The 18972-nt window shown below is 41.3% G+C and overlaps 1 protein-coding gene and 1 long non-coding RNA gene across 3 annotated transcripts in view; one reads left to right on the forward strand and one right to left on the reverse strand.

The window, feature by feature from the left end:
* LOC138739421 (anoctamin-7-like) overlaps nucleotides 1-18972 on the forward strand; it is a 49579-nt gene that overhangs the window by 12941 nt on the left and 17666 nt on the right. For both annotated transcript variants that reach the window (XM_069891414.1, XM_069891413.1), the window contains exons 5-12: nucleotides 1077-1178; nucleotides 6800-6992; nucleotides 10276-10398; nucleotides 11328-11423; nucleotides 13437-13525; nucleotides 15166-15281; nucleotides 16289-16378; nucleotides 18554-18706. In XM_069891414.1, the coding sequence (XP_069747515.1) occupies nucleotides 1077-1178; nucleotides 6800-6992; nucleotides 10276-10398; nucleotides 11328-11423; nucleotides 13437-13525; nucleotides 15166-15281; nucleotides 16289-16378; nucleotides 18554-18706 (962 nt within the window). The remainder of the gene's footprint in view (nucleotides 1-1076; nucleotides 1179-6799; nucleotides 6993-10275; nucleotides 10399-11327; nucleotides 11424-13436; nucleotides 13526-15165; nucleotides 15282-16288; nucleotides 16379-18553; nucleotides 18707-18972) is intronic.
* LOC138739423 (uncharacterized) lies at nucleotides 6903-11868 on the reverse strand. The gene is made up of 3 exons (XR_011342229.1): nucleotides 11708-11868; nucleotides 7788-7860; nucleotides 6903-7015 (listed from the first exon to the last, which is right to left on the reverse strand). It is a non-coding gene; the product is annotated as an uncharacterized lncRNA (long non-coding RNA).

Consider the following 18972-nt stretch of genomic DNA (forward strand, 5'->3'; position numbering starts at 1 on the left):
TGTAGGGTTGTCTTCCATGCTTCTTCTCAATGGGGGCTGGGGGTGGGGTGGTGGTCCCCCCATTTCTGGTGCCCTGCGCTGGTCTGTGGCTCCCTCCAAGACTGCAACCCTTCGTGGTATGATGATCAGCACAGGCGCTGCCATCTTGGACACAGACCTCCATGGAGTAAATGTGAGGCACTACTTCACTTGATGCCCTGACTGAAGTGGCTCCTGGATTCACTAAAACTAGCATCTTCCACAAAACACTAGTATACAAATCTGGAAATGGCGGGTGAATGCCAGCAAGTCTCGGACAAGTAACATGCATGTTGTCAACTTGTTGAACTGCAGCAAAGCTTGATCTTCCTGCAATATCCAATGTTTGTGTTGCTGGCCGACCCATGGATATTTGCAGGTTTTTTTCAGCCTACTGATTTCAATGGGGGTTGGTTATTTCCCTTTTAAATATCTTGTAATAATTTCTAACTGTAGGATGATTTTTAAAGAGATTTCCATTTTACAAAATAATATAATTTTTAAATCAACAAAGCTGGGAGTGAGCTTTGTCTGCTGCCAAAGCTCGAGTGAGTTGTTGAGCAGTGCTTCTCCAGTGGGCCATGAGAAGTCCTTCCCATTAGGGTAGCTTCTGTTGGGTTGAGGGTCGGGTGACCCAGAGCAGCAAGAGGAGGCCAGATATTTCTTTCTGTGGTGTCTTCACCATTGATTAATGCATTAAGTAAGGGTTTGACAAGCAGCAAAATGATAAATGAACGTTGAGGAATGGAGGTTGGCAAGCTGCTGCCTTTCAATCATGTGAAGCCTCCTGAAAGAGCATATGATCTAAAGGTTGGCACATCCTTCAGACTTCTGTCTGGGATTTGTGGCCATACCTCTAGAGTAAGGCTTCGAGCCCAAAACCTCGCTTTTTAAAGGGTTAAGTGCGCACTTCAGAAAGGAATCATGTAATCCTGAACTAACTTTATATTGTTTATAAAGCAATGCTGACAAATATTTTCTCTTGCACAGACAGGCTTGTTATGAGTTCACATTCACATTTCTTTTGTTAAAACAGCTTGTACTTTTCTGTTAAGTAGATCTTGAGAAATGTGGAGAAAGGAAAAAGATTCCCAGTTTACCATACTTACTGATGAAGAAAGCATTTACATCTGCATTCACTCTGCATGAAGGATCTGAAGGTAAATTTGGAATGAAGCCTAGAGCATCTCTGCACGGTGAGGGTAGAACATGTTACGCCCCAGATATTTCAGATGTTGACTTCAATAGTAAATGACTTCAACCTTCACAGTTCTGGTCCCTTATTATCATTTGAAGCAGGAAACAAACTCTATAGGGGCTGATCATAACTTAGGCTCTATTATAACAAGTGATCAAAATGGCTTTGTCGGATTTTTATCCCACGGGTCTGTGTCAAATCATATTAAAACTCTGCCGCCTGCCCCTGATAGATGTCCCTCCATACCTTCATATATCTATCTAAAAGCCCTTTAAACACCTCTATTGGATCTGCATCCATCATTATTTCAGACCCTATTCCAGGTACCCATGACACTTTTTTTAAAAATTGTCCCATATAACATCTTTAAACTCCCATACAATACACAAATGTGCTAGAGAAATCCAGCAGGTCCCATACCCTTCATAGGTAGTAACTTCATCAGGTATCCTTCACTTCTTACAGATGGTGCTTGATCTGTTGAGTTTCTCCAGCATGTTTATGCATTGCCCTTGACCCCAGCATCTGCAAATTTTCTTGTTTGTCTCCATCTTTAAACTCCCCGCCCTCATCTTAAATTAATGTTATTCAATACATGACACTTTTATGCTGAGAAAAAAGATTCTGTCTCCCACATCAATGTCTATCATGATTTTATAAACTTCTATCTGATTTTAGTAGGCACCAACCATGTACGTTGTTAATGTGAGTTATTATTTTAGCCTCTCTCAAGATAGAGGTGCCATTATCAACAATTCCTGAACTGTTAAGTGAAAGCTTCATTCTTTGTAATGTTGTTATTAACTCATTAATACTTGCATAATTTACCCCAAGTATCTGCATTTATGGCATGCAGACTATCCACTAGCTTGTTAAGTTCAAACTAACTAGAATGTACCAGTTTTTTTACACATCTCTTCTCCATTTCATCCACTTAAATTATGGGATGTCTCTGGTTAAAACTGTCAAATACTGGATGACCTGCATTCAAAGGAAAGTTTAAAGGAGATATTCAAGGCAAATCATTTTTTACTCAAAGTGGTGGATATGTAGAACAGGCTGCCAGAGATGATGATGAAAATAAACATGATAGAAACAATTAAGAGACTTCCAAATAGGCACGTGAGTATGCTGGGAATGGAGGGATATAAATCATTGGTTTAATGTGGCATTGTGTTCGGCACAGACACTGTGGGCTGAAGGGCCTGTCTTGTGCGCTACTGTTCTAGCGACTGAAACTACAATACCGCGTGCCACTCTTATCCTGGTTAAAAAGTTGAGATTCGACTCATCTACATCTAATACAGACACGCACGATATATTTTTAATTTTGAATGTTGTGAATCTCAGTTAAGTGTATATTAAAAAAGTTAGAATTTTGAAAAAAATCTTCCTCAATGCAGCCACTTTAGGTTTGAATTGGAAGAAGAGAGTTGGGGGTGGAGCCAATTTGTATTCCAGGTTGAAGCCCTTTGAATGAGGATGTATATCTTCAAAGGGCTTTCAAACTGTATCAAATTGATTTTAAGGTCATTGGAAACCCAACAGGAGGAGGTGTGAACTGCCTGCAAATACCAGGCCTGTGATCTTCTCTCATTGAATGATTAATGAGTTTTATTGTCATATACATTGTACAATATATGTACACTATTCATTGAAATTCTCACTGGCTGCAGCAGAGCAGGTAGTTCAGATTCAGAATTTATAGACTTGAACATGCCACAAAATTAGTTGTTTTGTGGCAGCATTACAGATGCAAAATTGCTTCAATTACATTAAAAAAAATAAATGAATTAGTGAAAGGGTAGAGATAGCAAGGTCATGTCTGAGCTTCATGGCCCATTTTGAAATCTGATTACAGAGGGGAAGAAGCTGTCCTTGTGTCCCTGAGTGCTTGTCTTTAGGCTCCTGTACTTTTTTACCCGATGGTAGCAGTGTGAAGAGGACATGGCCTGGATGGTGAGGGTCCTTGAGGATAGAGGCTGCTTTCTTGAAACACTGCCTCTTGTAGATGACCTCAATGGAGTGAAGGTTATTGCCCATGATGGTGCTGGCCAAGTTCACAGCTCTGGAATTATTTCCTGTCCTGAGCACTGGTACCCCCATACCAAACAGTGATGCAACCAGTCAGAATGCTCTCCACATTGCACCTTTAGAAATTTAGCAAAAGTCTTTGGTGACAGACCAAATCACCTCCAACTGCTCACAAAGTATAATCGCTGGTGAGCCTTCTTCATGAGGCTCCAGGATAGATCTTCAGAGATGTTCTTAACTCTTTCCAGTGATGAGGACTGGTTTGTATTCTCCTGATTTCCCCTTCCTGAAGTCCACAGTCAGTTTCTTAGTTTTGAGTGCAAGGTTGTTGTGACACCATTCAACCAGCTGATCGATCTCACTCCTGTAGGCTTCCTCATTGCCATCTGTGATTCTGCTGGTGACCGTGGTGTCATCAGCATATTTGTAGATGGCATTTGAATTGTGCCTAGACGTGCGGTCATGGTTGTAGAGAGAGTAGAGCAGTGGGCTAAGCATGCATCCTTGAGGAGCGCCTGTGTTGATTCTTCATGAGGAGAAAGCAATTACATTAGTAGTCATTAAATTAAAAGAGATAATAAATCCAAAAGATAAATAATGAATATTCATAGTTACTGATGGCAAAAAAAGAAAGTAGTACGACAATAGTGGAGACAGACTTTTTTGTAGTTTATCATTAGTGCAGCAAGGGGAGGTTCAAGATAACGAAAGCCATTGTAAAGAAACTTTTCTTGAATCTAGAGATGATGGACTTCAGGCCAGAAGATAACAGTGAGAAGAGGCTGTGACCATCATAATGGAGGTCCTTTATAATGTTGGCTACCTCCTTGAGGCAGCGGCACACATAAGTGCATTCAGTGGATGGAGAGTATTATGAACCTGGCGATGTTTGCGACATTCTGCAGCTTTCTGTGTTCGTAGGCACTCAAATTCCCAAGCCGGGTTGCGATGCAACCAGTCAATGTAGTTTCCACAATGCCCCTGTAGAAATGTCAAGTTCAAGTTTATCATTTGATTGTACATATTTTTTCTTTTTTTTTTTCTTTTTTTTTTCTTTGGCTTGGCTTCGCGGACGAAGATTTATGGAGGGGGTAAAAGTCCACGTCAGCTGCAGGCTCATTTGTGGCTGACCAGTCCGATGCGGGACAGGCAGACACGGTTGCAGCGGCTGCAGGGGAAAATTGGTTGGTTGGGGTTGGGTGTTAGGTTTTTCCTCCTTTGCCTTTTGTCAGTGAGGTGGGCTCTGCGGTCTTCTTCAAAGGAGGTTGCTGCCCGCCAAATTGTGAGGCGCCAAGATGCACGGTTTGAGGCGATATCAGCCCACTGGCGGTGGTCAATGTGGCAAGCACCAAGAGATTTCTTTAGGCAGTCCTTGTACCTTTTCTTTGGTGCACCTCTGTCACGGTGGCCAGTGGAGAGCTCGCCATATAACACAATCTTGGGAAGGCGATGGTCCTCCATTCTGGAGACGTGACTCACCCAGCGCAGCTGGATCTTCAGCAGCGTGGACTCGATGCTGTTGACCTCTGCCATCTCGAGTACTTCGACGTTAGGGATGAAAGCGCTCCAATGGATGTTGAGGATGGAGCGGAGACAACGCTGGTGGAAGCGTTCTAGGAGCCGTAGGTGATGCCGGTAGAGGACCCATGATTCGGAGCCGAACAGGAGTGTGGGTATGACAACGGCTCTGTATATACTTATCTTTGTGAGTTTTTTCAGTTGGTTGTTTTTCCAGACTCTTTTGTGTAGTCTTCCAAAGGCGCTATTTGCCTTGGCGAGTCTGTTGTCTATCTCATTGTCGATCCTTGCATCTGATGAAATGGTGCAGCCGAGATAGGTAAACTGGTTGACCGTTTTGAGTTTTGTGTGCCCGATGGAGATGTGGGGGGGCTGGTAGTCATGGTGGGGAGCTGGCTGATGGAGGACCTCAGTTTTCTTCAGGCTGACTTCCAGGCCAAACATTTTGGCAGTTTCCACAAAGCAGGACGTCAAGCGCTGAAGAGCTGGCTCTGAATGGGCAACTAAAGCGGCATCGTCTGCAAAGAGTAGTTCACGGACAAGTTTCTCTTGTGTCTTGGTGTGAGCTTGCAGGCGCCTCAGATTGAAGAGACTGCCATCCGTGCGGTACCGGATGTAAACAGCATCTTCATTGTTGGGGTCTTTCATGGCTTGGTTCAGCATCATGCTGAAGAAGATTGAAAAGAGGGTTGGTGCGAGAACACAGCCTTGCTTCACGCCATTGTTAATGGAGAAGGGTTCAGAGGGCTCATTGCTGTATCTGACCCGACCTTGTTGGTTTTCGTGCAGTTGGATAATCATGTTGAGGAACTTTGGGGGACATCCGATGCGCTCTAGTATTTGCCAAAGCCCTTTCCTGCTCACGGTGTCGAAGGCTTTGGTGAGGTCAACAAAGGTGATGTAGAGTCCTTTGTTTTATACAACCTGTCCAAACAGCACTTCTCCAGACCATGGTGCACACATAAAAACAAACAATACACAGTGCATAATGACACATAAACAATCAAAATATACATATATAAAAATGTTTGGGAGGATTTTTGGGAGGCACAGATAGTGTTGCAGCACCGATTTACCCATTTACATACAATTAAAGAATTCACTCACTCGTTTCTTTCAACACACAATGGAGTTGACTTTTTTTTATTCTCTGCATTTTCATCTCCCCAAACACCACCCAGACAAACTCTTCTGAACTTTTTGTTGGCGCACCGCCACGTGGGTGATCCTGATGCTCTCACTCTCCTCCTGGGATCGAGATCCATCCCCCTTATGCTGACTGACTGACAGCTGGGCTGTACAGACCTTCAGCACCCACCTAGGTGTGATCTGGTCCTGCTGCTTGTGTGGGTTCACCCTAAATAGGATTTTCCTCATCTCAGCTGCAGATATTCAGCTATTTAATTCTTACCAAATTGTGCATAGAATGTATTCAACTTGTCATCATTGCCGCTGACCCACAGGTGGACTTATAGTCAGTAATTATTTAAATACCTCGCTACATGTGCCTCATGTTTCAGTGCCACACAGGTGTCTATGGATTCTCCGTGCGTACCCATGCTTTGCCTTCCTGATGGCATGAGAGAGTTCAGCCCTTGTGCATCTTAATGCCATCTTTTCTCTTATCGTGAAAGCAGTGTCTCAAACTCTGAGTGATGCACGAACCTCCGCATCTAGCCATGGGTTTTTAATATGCCCTGGCTGTGTAGCATTTGATCACCATGTCATTCTCAATACACTTGCATATGTAGCTATTCACTGTGCCAAATGTAAAAAAAATGGAGTTTATTGCAAAACTTCCAGACCATTGCTCATGTAGCATAAACAAAAACAAATTTGACTCCCACGACCTGACTACCTGATTAATTTTATAGATATTTTTTCCAAGAGAATGCCGAATGTAGGCTCTGAATGTAAACTTACTTTAATTTTTATTGAACAAATCAAAATTGCTTTTGTTTTAATGGCTGTAACAACAATTTACATTTATTAAAAGCTTTTATTAAGAGTAATTTTGTTAACTTTCTGCAGGCTTTCACAACAGTTGGACGGATCTTAATAAACTATGGGCCAAGACTTACAGATTGCAACCATTATGGAAAATAAGAAACTATTTTGGTGAAAAAATTGCATTTTATTTTGCTGTGATGGAACTTCTTTTACTTAGCTTAATTCCTCCTTCGCTCTTTGGTTTGGCCGTTTTCGGTTATGGCCTTTATCACAGGTAGCTTTTTTCCATTTCAATTTCTAAAAGAATTTATGTGTAAACACAAGTGCTAAGAATTGATGGTATTTTCAGTCGAAAAGTCTGCATTATTGTGCCCCTCCAAGTTTTGCCTCCTTAGTTCAGTCACCATATTATATCCCTCTTGTCCATTACTTGGGTCTCCAGTGTAGAACAGGGTATGGTATAGTATGGTCTTTAGATGATCAATGTTTTTCATGTATCCTCCCTTTTTAAGAGGAAGTGGCTGCATTTTATAAATCCAAATTTGAGGAGGTAAACTCTGCTGGAGGAACTCAATAGCTGAAGCAGCGTCAGTGGGAGAAAAAATATAGTTGAGGCTTTGAGCCAAAACCATTCATTGAAACTGGAGAAATGTAGGAGAAGCCAATATAGAATGGTCAGGATGGGAGGGCTTGGTCAGGGGCCAATGTGGGATCGGTGAAACATGATGCACAGAGGCAATATATTGGCAGTAGCCAGACAAGAGGAGAGAGGGCCGAGAAAAGCAGGTGTCAGGTGGAGGAAGATGAGTCCTGCAGGGCAGAGAGCGCGATTAGAAAACGTAGGGTGCCATGCTGGAATCTGAGTCATAAAGGTGAGGATGGTGGTGGGGGGAAAAATGAGAAGAAGAATGAGTGGCATGATCAGCATAGCACAGGGGTCCCCAAACGTTTAAGACTATAGACCCCTTCATGGAATCCTTGAGCCCTCATGGACCCCCAGGCATGTACAATAAATAAATGGTTAAATAGATGTGCACTTTCCATATGCGTTATGAGGGAAACTGCATACCTTATGCGTGGTGCCCGGGCCTCCCAGCAACAACCCAAACTTTGTCACAACACCCAATCGCCAAGTAACAAATCTGTAAATTAAGCAAAAGAATGGTTGCAATAACAGTTTTTAAAAAAGCCTTCGCTTCTGGCCGGGGAGATGTCAAATGGAGCTGGGTCCAAGTCTTCAGCGACAGCGACTCCATTCTCAACATCAGGTGCGGTGCCGTCTGCATCGAAGAAGTCACCTTGGGCTCCTGGGCAGGAGCGGGGACCTTGGGCTCCACAATTCTTTCGACCCCAAAAGTTCAATCGACCCCTCGGTATTTATCGATCCCCTGGCATTTTTAGACCCCTTGAATAGTCCCAGTTAGAGACCCCTAGCACAGTGGTTGGGGGGCATAGTGAGCATAGTGGTTAGTGCAACACTATTTCAGTGTTAGCTACCCAGGTTTGAATCCAGCACTGACTGTGAAAAGTTTATATGCTCTCCACATATCTCCATGGGTTTCCTCTGGGTATCCTTCCATCCTTCAGAAACATACGGGGGTTGCAGGTTCATTGGTATATTTGGGACAGGCCTGTTACTGTGCAGTATGTCTAAAATGTCTAAAAAGACTCCATTGGGGAAATTGATTTGGAGAGAGATGGAACAAAAGGATGGTGGGTGTGAATGGGGAAGTGGATAAAAAAGAGTGGGAATAAGGAAGACCAGAAGGGAAACAGAATGGGACCTAAAATTGGAAAATTCTATGTTCATACCCTTTTGCTGTAAACTGCACAGGCAGAATATGAGGTGCTGTTCCACTAGTTTATGTTGGACTTCGTTTTGGCAGTGGAGAAAATCCTGGGCAGACAGCGCAGTGTGGAAATGGGAAGGGGAGTTGAAGTGGCATGCATTGCTAGCTTGGGATGGTCATTGTGGATGGAGCATAGTTACACTCTGAAACAGTCCCCAAGTCTGTGTTTGGTCTCACTGATGTAGGGGAGGCTTCATCTGGAGCACCAAATGCTTTAAATGAAGTGCATGTGAATCTTTGTATCACATGGAAGGGCTGTTTAGGAGAAGGTATGCGAGCAGGTATTACACTTTTGGCAGTTGCAGGGGAATGTACCGGTGTATGGAGTGGTAGGTGGGGAGGGATGAACAGTCAAAAGAATCACAGAATGGTCTATATGCAAAGGGGTGGGGTTGAGTTGAAGAAATGGTGGAGGATGATGTGGTGAATGCAGCTGGCGGAATGAAAGGCGAGGACTAGAGGATCCATACCCCTATTCTATTTGGAGGGAAAGCTGGAAGGGGTTGTCACATTTCCTTAGTTTCTTGAGCTTCCGCTCTTACCCCCACTTCCATCGACCTCCTTTATCTTCTTACCACCTACTCCATCCTGTGTGACCTCCACTTGACCCCTTTGTTTTTTTCTTGCCTCTCTCCCTTTGTCTGACATCTACCAATCCTTTGCATCTTCCTTCCATGTTTCACCTCCACCTGCTTTTCCGATCCCACACTAGGTTCTTGCCCCAGCCTTCCCATCCTGTCCTCATCACACTGGCTTCTACACTTCTCCAGTCTGAGTAAAGGTCTTCAGCTCAAAATGTTGACCGTTATTTTTCTCCAACTGATAGTACCTGGCCCACTGAGTTCCTCCAGTAGGTTGTGTTTTGCATCTGATTTTCAATGTGCCCAGACACGTGATTCCAAACACGTGCTTCCAGACACGTACTTCCAGCACCTTTTAAGCTGCAGGGGGATAGACCCATTAAATCGCCAACCCAGCGATGATGGAGTAAGTGGCGCAGCACATACTATCGGTAAGTCTCCCCCACCCTCCCCACCGACCAACCATCAGTCACCCTCCAACCTCGCTCCTCTTCCCCCCATTTCATGGCAGCCGACCCCGTCACCCCCACCGATCGTGGCACTGCCCCCCCTCCCGCAGCAATGACCTCTCCCCCCATGTCAGCGACCTCACTTCCCCCAATTGTGGTCCTTCCCCACTGTGGCAGCGACCCCTTTCTCCCCCGATCACGGCATGCACTTCAGCCGGGATTTCCCTGTGACACCAGGATTAACTGGGTCAGCCATTTTTATTTTCAAGCTGCCGGTGGATTGTGATCTAGGTAAATTTAACTGGGTTCCCTGACCGCCTCCAAGGTAGGGGCAGGGACCCGCTTGATTTTGGAGCCCGCTGACTGGTCGGATCCTTTTAAGCTGCCTTGTGAGTGGGGTACTAACCAGGCAAATTGCCCGGTTAACCCCATTTTGCAAGGCAGCTTGAAAGCACCTATTGTAACGAGCATGGAGAAAGAACCATATGTGTTTAGGGCAACACCAGCAGACCTTTGTTCTAACTTCTGTTAACTCATTTCCTGGATAGTAAATGAATTTCTTTAACCGTATACCACCACTGCACTGAGAAAAAGAGTGAAGTTTAAATTAAGTTCAATGTTAATACTTAATCCTCTGAATTGATGGATATTTTATACTTTATCTTTTTTCCATTCAGTGTTTCCTGCAACAATGCCATCAGTAACATTAACACATTCTTGAATAAATATAATTGTAGCATGGTCTGTTCAACTCCAAGCATGGTCCCAGTCATTGCAGAGAAGGCAGTGAATCAAATCCGGTAACTGTTCAGTCATATTTCAAATGCTTTTTATGCCTTGCTTCTGAATCTTGTGTAATGTAAGAGGAATTTTATGCAAACTATTAAGACAATTATAAATGTTTTATTTTGCCCAATTTGGATATTGTTTCATTATATTTATGGTTTGAAATGCTAACTTTGAATTTGGCTGTTATATTTTTAAGTCCCTGTTTATTTTTAACTCTATGCAACAACTGTTGGCAGGTGCACAGCAGAACAAGAGGGTAGGGACCAGACAGCTGGTCTCCGTCACTTTTAAACAATGCTGGATATGCCAGATTCTTTTCAATAGCTTGTAAGCTATTCAAGGGGGCAATGCTGGATCTGTCACCTATTATCTCAGTATGGTTGACAGCCCATTTCCCATTGTGTGGAGAGTGCTGTACCCAGCTCCCCCCTTCGCAAAGAGCAAAGATGCAGGCATTAGTATAAGCCTTTTTAAAAACAACCTCAATGAGCTGGAGAAAGTCTGGACTCCTTCCATATGTTACTTATCGTCAACAAGTGGAAGGGAAACTAGCAGGAGTGATAGTCAATGAACTCAGGACTCTGTCCTGGAGATCAGATTCTGGAAGATGTTCATGGGTACTAGGAAAGAACTGATTACAGATTTCTCGGTGTCCTGATACCGGGCTCAGAACATGTATGGTCCTACAGTTTCCTTTCTGCTTTATCAATCAGATTTTGACCCCAAGTTACTTAAACAAGTTGAAATTCTGTCCAGTTTGCCAAGATGTGAGGAGCTAGGATGGATAAATGGTGTGCACATGGTCATGGTTGAACTGTGGGAATGATCAGCTCAAACCTGTATCCCTGATCAAATTTTTAAAAAACCTTGTCGAGATCTCTTCAGACCACCTTGATATTTGCACCTGGAACATAACAAGTCCTGTATTCCTTTTATTCAGGACCATATGTGACAATATTCCTGGAAGGAAGAAGAATATTGAGCAAATAATGAACAGAACTTGTGCTATTGAGATCCATAGTAATTATACTTTTCAGTAAGTATGAAGTTCTAGATCAGATAAATGAGGTGTTAATGGCTGTTCCAAAATTTTTTGAACTGTTTAACGAAAACTGCGCACTTTTCCCATCATCTGTAAAGGAAGATGACCTGATTTAATTAATATAATCTTCATTATGATATCATGTATTCTTCGCACCCAAAAAAATTCTTGCCAATCAGAGTTTATGAATGAACAGCATGAATGGAATAGGTATCAGCCAAATCTCCTTGAAGACCATCCAGCCTGACATGATGCTATGTAATCAACCATTAAGATACCTTTTTTTTTGTTCTCCTCCATATAATCTGGAGTCAAATCTCCCAAATGAGAAGAAAATGTACAGCGTTCTCCAGGTTACTGGTGACCAGACATGAAAACCTGGCTTAACATATTCTGCCATATATTTTAACTAGGCCAGTCCAGACTGGCCTGGGTCTGGTTAGGTGCAGCCCTTTATGACCTGCCAGTAGGTGTGGCTACAGCTCTCAGCCAATCATTAGCGCTATATGCAAATATATACAGTGGTGATAGGATCCCATACTATCACACGGAGCAGGTCGATGGGCCAGATGGCTACACCTGCTCCTACCTCTTATGTTCTCAGCCTGGGACTTCCGTGTGCAAATCCAAACAGCTGGTTTTTAGGCAAAAGAAATAGATTTTCAAAAATATCTTTGGAGAAGCCACTTTTCAAATTCTTGTCCAAGCGTGTGAGTGCCCAGACTGCATACCCAATGAAACCATCTTGATTCCATATTTTAAGGATCACCGAATTGCATGACATTGTTTAGCTCCCATTTGAGGAAAAGTTATTTATACTCTTTTTCACTAAATTCAGAGATCATCAATCTTCAGACACCAGTGTCAATTGGTGTCTCAATTTCATAAATTCTACTGAAATCTAATATTCCTCCTTATCGTCCACTTCAAGGAATCAATGAAGCATAGAGTCCATTTTAGTAAATACTACAGTTCACCCTTCCAGAGTGTAATGCATCAGTTTTCAAATTTGTTCTATTATTTTTAAAATGGCCTTTTAGACTGGATATTAATTAAAGCTTTTCTACCATTTCCAGTTGTCATCGTAGAAAATGACCAAAAGTGCTACTGATGTGGCCAGGTTAAACGTTGCACAGAGAAAGGATTGTAAAACTTTTAACTTTCTATCCTAAATATTTGTCCTAATGCTTTATTTTATTTACAATATCCTTGCAACTCCTGAATGTTCAGGAATGTGCTTTGTATGTTCAGGAACGTGCTTTATATGTTCAGGAACGTGCTTTATATGTTCAAGAACGTGCTTTATATGTTCAGGAACATGCTTTGTATGTTCAGGAACGTGCTTTATATGTTCAGGAACGTGCTTTATATGTTCAGGAACGTGCTTTGTATGTTCAGGAACGTGCTTTATATGTTCAGGAATGTGCTTTATAGTCCCTAAATCCTTCTCTTCCTCTGGTTCTGAACACATATGGTCCAAGTGATCATGTTGCATTTGAGATTACTTGCTTATAAGCCTGTAGTGTATCTGCAGACTACTGCTTGTAGAAGGACCTGAAAATCTGTTTCGTTTTGCTGTATTTCAGAGCAGTTCCGTGAAACAAATGTAAATCCCTGACTGGCATATTTATATCTTCACTTCACCTCCATTAGAGATGCCAAAATGTTGCCTGAAGCAATATGTTATTGGCAGCATTGAGTACAACTGTTATTAGTACTTCTATCGTGTTTGTCTAATGGGGTCCCAAATGGTCAGACTTGAGATGGGAGGGGATAATTTACCATTTTCAGGTGGATGTTGAAGACTATAACAAAATTGTACAAAGTCTTCAGCTGGAAAAAATCAACTTGCTGGTCAATGGCGAAGGAAGTAATTTGTCTCTTTCACTCATGGTTAGTTTATCTCCAATACGAGGTCAACATGAAATAAATACAAAGTTATCAGTTCAGGTATCCAAATGGCTATTGGTGGTTTTGCTTCTATCACTAATTTAGCTTTCCTTTCAGGATTCTGCCAGATGATTTCTACAGTGTGTTCAACTCTTCTTTTGATAACTGTGCTACTCCAATATTTGGACTTATCATTTGTCTATGGGGTAAGAAACTTCAAAAAAAATGAAATGTAGCATTGAAATGAATACAATCACAATGGAAGGAAAGTTTATTTCAACATTTGCACGTCATAGAGTTAGGACATTCAATGCCTCCAGTACTGTTTTCTGCAATTCCAAAAGGAGAGTGTTCATGAGGATAAATCACATTCTCATATTCAGGGCATTAATAGTGGTACATTGGCTAAATTTAAAATAAAATTTTCTTTTTTCAGATTCTTTCTGAAAGTATGTCAAATAATTAACATGACCAAAATCTAACTCCACCTCTCCATTAATTCCTTCTAATATTTGTCTCTCAGCCTGTTTAAAAAATAATTGTAAAGAATCGTCAGCATTGTTGAAATGAAATTTGTTATTTTCTCATGCAATGCCACAGTGAATATTGAAGAATAATTTATAATACTTTCCCTGAAGAGCCAACCTGCAAGAATCTGAGGCAAGAGTTCTGAGGGCGACTTTGACTTTATGAGGAACATTTGTACACTACATGAGGTTTCTGTACTGAAGAGCAAAGCAGTGCACCATTATTCACCTTCCACTGATGACCATACAGAGATTAAAGGGAACTGTGTGGAAAATTGTGAGCTTGAATATTTGTATCGTATTGCTGCACAGATAGGCCTGGTGAATTCCAACCTTCCAAAATCCCAACCTGGATAATTAAAAACATTTGGAAGGAGGAATTTCAGTTCAGTTCAGACCAAGTTCATTGTCACATGTACTGAGGTCCAGTGAAAAGATACATTTTGTGCACTCTCCAGCAAGTTAACTGAGTGTAGAGTTATATAGAAGTCTGAAAATCTGGACAGCTGGGGGTTGGGATGGTCCAGATTTTTGGATTCTTGGGCAGTATTTTTAAAATTCATATTTAAGAAGGAATAAAGAAGAGATGAACAGGTTAAGTTTGATAGTTTATTCATTAGCAAATGCAATACAGCATGCTTCATTTATAAAAATGAACAGTTTAAAAAAAAATAAAATCAACACCGTGTGATCACTTGTTGCCGCTGTGCATCTGTGGCACTTACACATGCACAAAAGCCCGCTAAATTTAAAAAAGTTTTTTTCCCTTTTCAAAAAGTTCAAATTCTCCGGTGGTCCAGATTTTTGGACTTCTACTGTAGAGAGATCAATTAGAATTGAGCAAGATCAAAATTATTTAATGAATGTGAAGTTCATTCAGGAGCCTGACAGTGCAGGAAAGAAAAAGTCCTTGAATCTGGCTCACTCAGGGATCTTCTTCCCGGTGGAAAGTGGGGAGAAGAGAGTGTGGTCAGGCTGATGTGAGACTTTTCATACGTTGGTTATTATTTCAAGGCAGTGGGAAGTGTAGATGGAATTGATAGAAGAGAGAAGTGTAGATGGAATAGATTGAAGAGAGAGAGGGATTTGTGTGATGTTCTGAGCTGCACCCACCACTCTCTGTAGTTTCTTGTGGTCTTGGGTGGAGCAGTGATGTATCCTGACAGGTTACTTTCAATGAAATTTATCTTTGGTTCCTCATCCTAAATATGTGTATGAGTATTGGCTGTCAGTTGTCTTCATCTCCCTTTATTGGGAGCTGCACATGGGTTTGTTGTCAGTGACCAAGTCACATATCTCTTCCGTGGTTCTATTTGCAGGAACAGTATTTCTGGAATTGTGGAAGAGGAGGAATGCAGAACTGGTGTACGAGTGGGATGTTGACAATTATGAAAGTGATGAACTTGTCAGACCTGAATTTTATGGAACAGAACCGGTATGTATTTCAGAATATTCGGATGACTTGCTATTGGCCTTTCTGTCTGTTTGATGCTACATCAAATACCTATGTTATCATGATGAATATATTTGAAAAGAAGAACAACAGGTGAAATAGTTGCCATTTATACCCAACACCAAAACATCATTCCATATTTAGCAGGTTAGGTAAGGAGCATTTGGGAAAAGAGTTTGTATTTGCATACGGATGGTGTCTGATCATCTCTCTTGCTGCTACCTAGGATGTAAAAGATTTTGCTTTTCTAACTTGGAGGCAATTAATATTTAATTGTTAATGAAAAAAACAGTCATGCAGTGCTCCTGTTGTGGTCTCCTCTATGTCGGTGAGACTGGACATAGACTGGAAGCACCTTCACTCTGTCATCTGTGATAACGGATTTCCCATTGCCCAACCATGTAAAATGCACACCCCATTCCCACACCATCAAGTCTGTCTATGGTCTTATGCACTGCCAAATTGGAGGAACAATACTTAATCTTCAACTAGATGGCATTAATGTTGACCTCCAGTTTCTGTTGGGCCCTGCACCTGTCTCTCTCTCTCTCTCTCTCTTTCAGTCCCTATCCCTCTATCTCCTTTCTTCCAGCTCCCCACCCCCTTCCTTCCCCAAAGATATTAGTTTTTTTCTCTTCTGCCCTCCCACAGACATATGACCTCTTGCATGTTGGCCTGAACTCCTCTCCTGGCCCCTTCTTTCCTCCTCCTCCTCCCCCCTTTTTTATTCAGTCTCATGACTTTGCTTCCGAGGAACACTATCTGATGTGCTGAGTGTCTCCAGCACTTTTGTGTTCTAATTACAATCACACAGCATCTGCAGGTTTTCCTGTTTAACAATATTTAATTTTTATCATGTGACTGCCAGTCTTTAGCATAGTGTATTTCTAAACAATTACTGCTCTCAGAATAAAAAAAAACAACCTTGACTCTCAATGTGTAAAATGAACATCATCTCTAATTTTTCCCAATAACCCTAAATGTTTTAGGATCCAATCACAGGTGAACCTGAAGCCTACTATTCAACTTCCAGACAACGGATGAAATTTGTCGTTTCATTTTCAGTAGGAGTTTTAATGGTGAGTACTTTATATATTCAATTTAACCCTTCAAAATGAGTCTCTTCACTCTCTATCCTGCCCCATGGGAAACCTGAATATTAGGATGGTGAATACCAGTGAATGTGACTCTATTGGGGTGAGGTCCCACCAAACAAGATGCAAGTCCTGAAACATGGCACATGAATTTGTACAGAACCCATATAATTTAGTACAAAGGGTGAACTGTGACACTGATTGCTCTCGGCCAGGACTCTTGCAGGGACATTGTGTGGTTCATTCTAATAATACTGGACAACTAATTTTTTTCAAAAGGTTTGCTTCTTGAAAAAAATGGTGTTATGATAGATAACTTCAAGCTGAACAGAAAGATACTTTCAGATTTGCCGAATCATATAGGAAGTTTGAGAAATATTTAATTAACTTTTATTGAATTGAGCATATTTGATAGTATAATGACGCTGACACGTTGTGTTAGTTCAACTGAACTGATCTAAAAATGTTTTGCTCCTGATTTTCATTTGTACTCAGCATCTGATGCTTCTCATGTCAGTGTCCAACAACAGTCGACCAGCATTGATGGATTCCAGTTGCCCTAATACCACCTTTCCATGGTTTTAATGTCGATGGTGAAACCTTTCACCACATTCACCACTGGCTGCACCAAGATCATCAGGGAAGAAGCCCAAGTGCAAATGCGGAAAATGAATTTTCAATGACATGTTGCACATCATGGTTTTGTATCCTTGAAGTAGACTTAAAATATGACAAGAAATCGCAAAATTAGGTTATTGCTAAAAACTGGTACCCGATAGGAAAATTTTAAGGAGATTTTCATAATTAGCAGCTCAAAATCGATAAAATAGATCCAAAAGTATTCAGGAAGCAAAATCTTCCTTCTCCAATGTAAGAGGCTCCTATAGTTCAGTGGTTAGAGCACTGGTCTTGTAAACCAGGGGCTGCGAGATCATTCTTTGCCGGGGCCTCATTTCTGTGAGGGGCGCTGGACAAAGTGGCAACTCTCTGTCTTCCCTTTGGTAGATATAGTTAAAGAATTTCAAGTATGTTACATTCTAAATGTAGTATTAAGTGACAATAATGGAACCTTTACCTTTACAATGAAAACACTACAGAGATTTCAAATCTTTTTGGCTGAAAGACTCCTTTGCAACTGCACTGACACAAATTCCTCATCTAAATCAGAGAAGTGCTGCTTGTAAAAAGCCATTTTATAAAATGGCTAGCAAAGCAGAAACCGTGCCAGGGAGGCATATCAGCATGGGCAGGATCTCTCCAAGAAAGGACTCCATGAAAAACCTGGGGGTCTGTACACCCAAATTGGGAACCATTGAGTCTACTAAAGTCTTTTGCAAAGCTACTGGACCCTTTATACATTACCAGAGATTTCAGGAAAACCCAAATTTCTGACCAAGATTATCATACTGGAAATCTGGCTCCTGGAAGTGAGGAATTGTCAGAGGTTGGTCAGGTATATTTTGCATAAGGAGTAGACCTGACTCCCTCAATTGCTGTAGCAAGTACTGAAGTGAGAGTGGTGCGAGATGAGGCTCATAAACATTCAGCCTCTCTAAATGCTCCATCACTTGCAAAGAAAGAGGCATTCTGGACATAGTTGAGTACACCTCAGCAAAGAAAACTGGTGGTTTAGGCCAGTGACTGATGAAATGAGGTTCCTGATTGTGGCAAGGCCTGCAAGAGGCAAACCGTTAAGCAAGAGGTTGCGGGAAAAGAGGTAAGAGTATCTTCACCACCAGAAATGAAACATCCATCATATTTATATAACATAACATATATAAAAATTATAGCACGGAAACAGGCCATTTTGGCCCTTCTAGTCCACACTGAACTAAGTACTTTCCTCTAGTCCCACCTATGTAGAAGAAAATTGCTAACTCAGGCCCTCATTATTGGGATGTTCATGTATAATGTACAGATACACTACTTGGTCCACTGTAAAATATTAGGTTATGCTACATACTGACTATGTTACCCAAAATTACATATGAAATGTCAATGGACATCAGTGTGGTTGCATTCTATTATAAATACCCTTGTATTGCAACAATTCATTTGTTTTCACATGTTGTGCATCAATATTTCTAGCCAAACTTGTATTAAAATTAAAATTTTATATTGCAGAAGAACTTTTAAAAATTCCTTTTGCATTATGTGCAGGTGGGCTGTGTATTCATCAGCGTGTTGGCAGTGGTCACTTATAAAACTTGGGCTCGATTTAGAGTGACAGACTCCAAATCATTTGAGCATTTTCTCTTAACTACTGTTGTTGGTTCATTACTCAATGCGATATCCATCTCAATACTGGGAAAAGTAAGTTAATTTGATTATTATGTTTGATCTAACTGCCCTAATGCTTTTGAAAGCAACTGGATTCTTGATAATTAATGAATATCATAAAATAACAAAGTTTTGTACAATGAGCAAGCCAAATAAGATCTGTAAGATCAGTACAATTTGACTATTTTCTGTGCTTACGCTTTCATGTTAGATAGTCTTGCAGGTGTTATTTTACATATTTGCTCATTCAAATCAGAAAAATGTCTGATGGTTGCGTGTACCTACATGCATTTTGTTTA

The sequence above is a fragment of the Narcine bancroftii genome, chromosome 7 (genome assembly GCF_036971445.1).
Source record: "Narcine bancroftii isolate sNarBan1 chromosome 7, sNarBan1.hap1, whole genome shotgun sequence".
NCBI lineage: Eukaryota > Metazoa > Chordata > Chondrichthyes > Torpediniformes > Narcinidae > Narcine > Narcine bancroftii.